General features: G+C 40.1%; 1 protein-coding gene across 1 annotated transcript; it reads right to left on the bottom strand.

Moving 5' to 3' along the window:
- Window positions 1-277: 277 nt before the first annotated feature.
- On the bottom strand, window positions 278-2,615 carry LOC306854737 (uncharacterized protein). Its single transcript, XM_079392980.1, has 5 exons — window positions 2,490-2,615; window positions 2,004-2,133; window positions 1,540-1,687; window positions 1,399-1,431; window positions 278-702 (listed from the first exon to the last, which is right to left on the bottom strand). Exons 1-5 carry the CDS (start codon window positions 2,548-2,550, stop codon window positions 694-696), a joined length of 381 nt encoding a protein of 126 aa, XP_079249106.1. The 5' UTR covers window positions 2,551-2,615; the 3' UTR covers window positions 278-693.
- Window positions 2,616-3,961: the final 1,346 nt, after the last annotated feature.

The raw sequence follows: 3,961 nt of genomic DNA, 5'->3' as shown, positions 1-3,961 counted from the left end.
GAAAACGCAAATTTTCTTATTTTTTTTTTATTATTACTTTTTTTGCCGCTGTGTCTTTTGTGACGAACTTTGGTCAGTCTTGTGGCTGTTTTAAATGTGCTATATAAATAAAGTAAGCTTGAAACTTTTAACACTTCTTCGGAGCAGGCTTCCATAACCCAGGTAAAAAACTGAGCTAACCCTGCTTCTAAATACCGGTGTGAAACGTGGCCTACTTTTACCCGGGCGAAAAACAAGGTTTAGTAGGCTACTACAATAACCTTGGGCTAAGCACATAAAGGGGGGGTTTTTGTTTAATAAAAAACAAAATCATACTCACTATTTTCATTTATTTTTATATATAAAAATTAGATGTGTTTTAACATACACAAGATAATCTGTAATTGCACTATAAATTGATCGAGAACAGTCATACCATCTTACTGGACTCTATAGAAGAGCTTGTATAAGTTATAGAGACTATACATAGCTGCAGAGATTATAAACAACCTTTAACAAGTCTCAGAGAAGAATACTTTGGCATATAGATTAACAGTCATTTGAGAGGACATCTAAATATCACAATATCTGGATAACATACTGTTTGGTAGTGAATGCTATGAGTCTACATGTATATTCTTATAAGAACATATAAGAAAACAGTGACACACGAGAAGGCTGGAATTTCATGAATCGCCTGTCTTCCTTCAACATTCACTTGGTCTAAAAGGAAAGAAAACAACAACTGTGATTATTTCAGTAGGCTATTCACAAAGATTACAAAGACACGATAACGTAACATAACATAAAGATAAGATAACAAACCAAATAAACTAGATTATGAAATTTGTCAAGGCAGAAAAGGGAAAATCTAAGTTAATAGAAATTGTAGGTAGACTCAATTAAGCCTTTCACAGCTAGTGACACACAATACCATATCGACTGATATTAGACATTTTTATTTTAATAGTATCGGATGATATTGGAAATATATTGGCTTGAGTAGTCTTGAATTTTATATTGGTCATTGCATATATAAGCTAGGCCATATATTGGCCAGAATAATTTATAAATCCATGCATTCTTATTTACAACTCATCATGGAATTGGACGGTTGAAACTTCTGTTTCCATAGTAACAGCAACTTCACCGATTGGTGGATGTTTCATCAGGATTATAGTAGTGTAGTTCTTCACTGGGAATTTACCAAATTAGACACAATTTTGTATATTAAGTTAAAATCATATTGATTGTGCCTGTATACAGAATCATATAACATTGCTTAACCTCTGAGCTTACTGTAGGTCTGTCGGGTTGATACATTATCACTAGAAATCAGTTTATCGAAGGAAAAAAAGAATGGGATTTTTACTTCGAGAACTGTTGCACTGAAATGGCATCCTGCTGATTCTTGTTTACCTTGTTCATCTTTTGGGAGTTAACAACAGTGACCTGTCAATAAAGAGAAAATGACACTTCAAGACACTGTTTCTGGACCATAGAGAGTTTTATTTGGACACAGATGGTGCCGTTACTTCCTTAAATCCACGCAGATCTTACCTCCGACATGACGGGCAGATTCATACGTGGATGTAGCCACATGGTCCTGCGGGCTTTGGCTCCCAGCCTCTGGTTCAGTTTCCGTAGTAACCTCTTCACCTTCCTGTCCCTTGGATCAGCGCACTTCACCGCCTTTTTGGTGTACAATCTGTCATGATTGAAACAAGCGAGAACATGAGCGCCAAGATCTTGAGAACTCCCTCCAAAACCTCTCTCTTTACATACGACAAATCCCAAATCTCTTAATCTGCTACGCTTCAAGTCAGCGCAGGCCAAATTGGCTTCGGTGAAGAAACAGTTTGGGCATTGTCCACCCAGCCTGAGTGCATTCTTTTGCTCTACTTGCCTGACAATTACCGCTCTCAGTAATAAAAATCTGACCTGCTTAGACGGCAATGCCTATGAGCTTTAATAAGGCATATTTTCCATGTCTGTGATTGCTCCAGGATGACTGGAATACTTGCATGATGGCTCTTATGCTGCAATCCGGCCCCTCCGTCTGCCTCTCATACCTCAGGACGTCTTTGGTCCGGACTTTGCCGTGAGAGTATTGCATGCAGCACTGAACATCTCGCTGCATTTGCACACCCTTCCCTGGCATAGACAGAAATCACAAACCAGCAGCAGAATTCAACACAGAATCACACCTGGAACCCATCTTTAAGTATGGTAAACTGTGTGCATCAACTGGCTTGCTCAACAGTTTGCAGAGGAAATCGTGTGTCGTAATCAAATTTGGACTCCTTTTTTTCCTTTTTGGAGCTTCCTGTGCCTCCCATCATGCTTTAACACACCTCATATCTTCAGACATGCGTGAAAACTCCAGCATCCGAAGCTTCAGAACTGGTCTGGCTATCATAGCATTATACCTCTTTCCCTCCCACCCAGATCTGGTCCCAACCGCCCCATTCCAACATCGCAATCAGATGCGAGGGAGAGTTTCACCTTACCTTCCAGGCAGCCAAAGAGGACGGCCGAGAGGAAGAGGATGGAGACAGTCTGCAGGAACATGGTGGAACCTCAGAGGGATTTTTTCCTCCGTGCTGCCTGCTGTCCTCTTGTGCTGTTTTTATTTCTCTCCTCTCTCCCTCCCTTCCCCTATTTTTTCTCTCACGCGCTAACACACCCACAATCTCCCTCGCTCCCCCCCTCGTGTGCTGTTTTCACAGTCGTAGCATCTCCCCTCACTGTTGAGAAAAGCATAACTCTCTTCAATTAACACGTTGAGCTGTGCGAGCGCTGGAGGGACGCGTAGCATAATCGTGGAATCCTGCAATTTCGAGCCCATTGTCCCTGTTTGCTTGAGAATTTACAACTGCAAAGCTCTCAATAATTAAGAAATCCAAACCGAATTCTTCCAATATTTGAAGAAACAAGATTAAAAACAGCAGTCCACAATGATATATGGGTCTGACGTCGAATGCTGAAGGGAAGGAAACACCTTACATTAAAATTCCCAACTTTTTGCAAACTTATGATTTATTGCAGTCGAATATGTTGGAGCAGGAAGAAATACAGTCCTGAGGTCTGACTTGCAGGGAGGAGTGTGAGAAAACATTTGAACGAACAAAACATCAGGAATCAGTATGGATACTCATGTGCAGACATTTAGAGCCCATCCTCATGTCAAGTTCTTGAGTCATGTGGAGAAACTGTGTTGGGACTTTATGGTTTTGGCATACCTGGGATCATTAGATCGAAAATATGCCATCTGCGTGTCCAAGGTGGGTGTGTAAGGCGTGCAAGAATTCAGCTGCGAAAACATACCCAGTCCATGACCTCACTCGCATCCATGGGCCAGTCGTCTTGCCTGCATTTCTCATTGGCAATCAAGGTATCACATTGAAGAAAACATGCCAGCTGCCGCTCAAAGAAACCTCTGATCATTTTGTGAACCAAGAACAAGTTCACAGGCTGTTGACATGCACACAACTTTTACATGTATTTTTATTTTTTTTCATTTACTTGAGTACTTCTAGTGGAAAAAAATAGAGGACTGAGAGGTGGCAAGCTTGAACCATTGCCCATGAGCCAGAAACCTAATTCCATTGTTTGTCCAGATGAGCAGTCCTTGTCAGATAATGGGTTTGTAAAGTGAAAACACCTGCATTATCCCAGGATATGGATTCGTAATATTCAAATTCTGTAAATTCAGAATATATCAAATTTATGGAAGCCGTTTCCACCACTGAAAAAAAAAAAAAGGTAATTGCGATCTCTCAATTCTGACTTTTTTCTCTCAATTGCATGTTTACATTTCACAGTTCTGACTTTATAACTCACAATTGCGAGGTGAAATCTCACAATTCTGAGAAAAAAGTTGTATTATGCAGTTTGGAGAAAAAGTGTCAGAGTTACAAAATGTAAACTTTAGATTTTTTTTAAACCCTATCTGATGCTGTGTGTAGCTCTTCATTTCTTA

Source organism: Barbus barbus (assembly GCF_936440315.1).
Source record: "Barbus barbus genome assembly, chromosome: 35".
Lineage (NCBI taxonomy): Eukaryota > Metazoa > Chordata > Actinopteri > Cypriniformes > Cyprinidae > Barbus > Barbus barbus.
The sequence above is the reverse complement of the archived record's forward strand: the minus strand, read 5'-3'. Positions and strand labels throughout refer to the sequence as shown.

Excerpts from the sequence above, each read along its gene's own strand:
- LOC306854737 (XM_079392980.1), bottom strand. The coding sequence starts at position 2,550 with ATGTTCCTGCAGACTGTCTCCATCCTCTTCCTCTCGGCCGTCCTCTTT. Across the intron at positions 2,134-2,489 it reads CCTCTTTGGCTGCCTGGAAG|GGAAGGGTGTGCAAATGCAG; the intron begins GTAAGGTGAAAC and ends TGTCTATGCCAG. Across the intron at positions 1,432-1,539 it reads ATCTGCCCGTCATGTCGGAG|GTCACTGTTGTTAACTCCCA; the intron begins GTAAGATCTGCG and ends CTTTATTGACAG.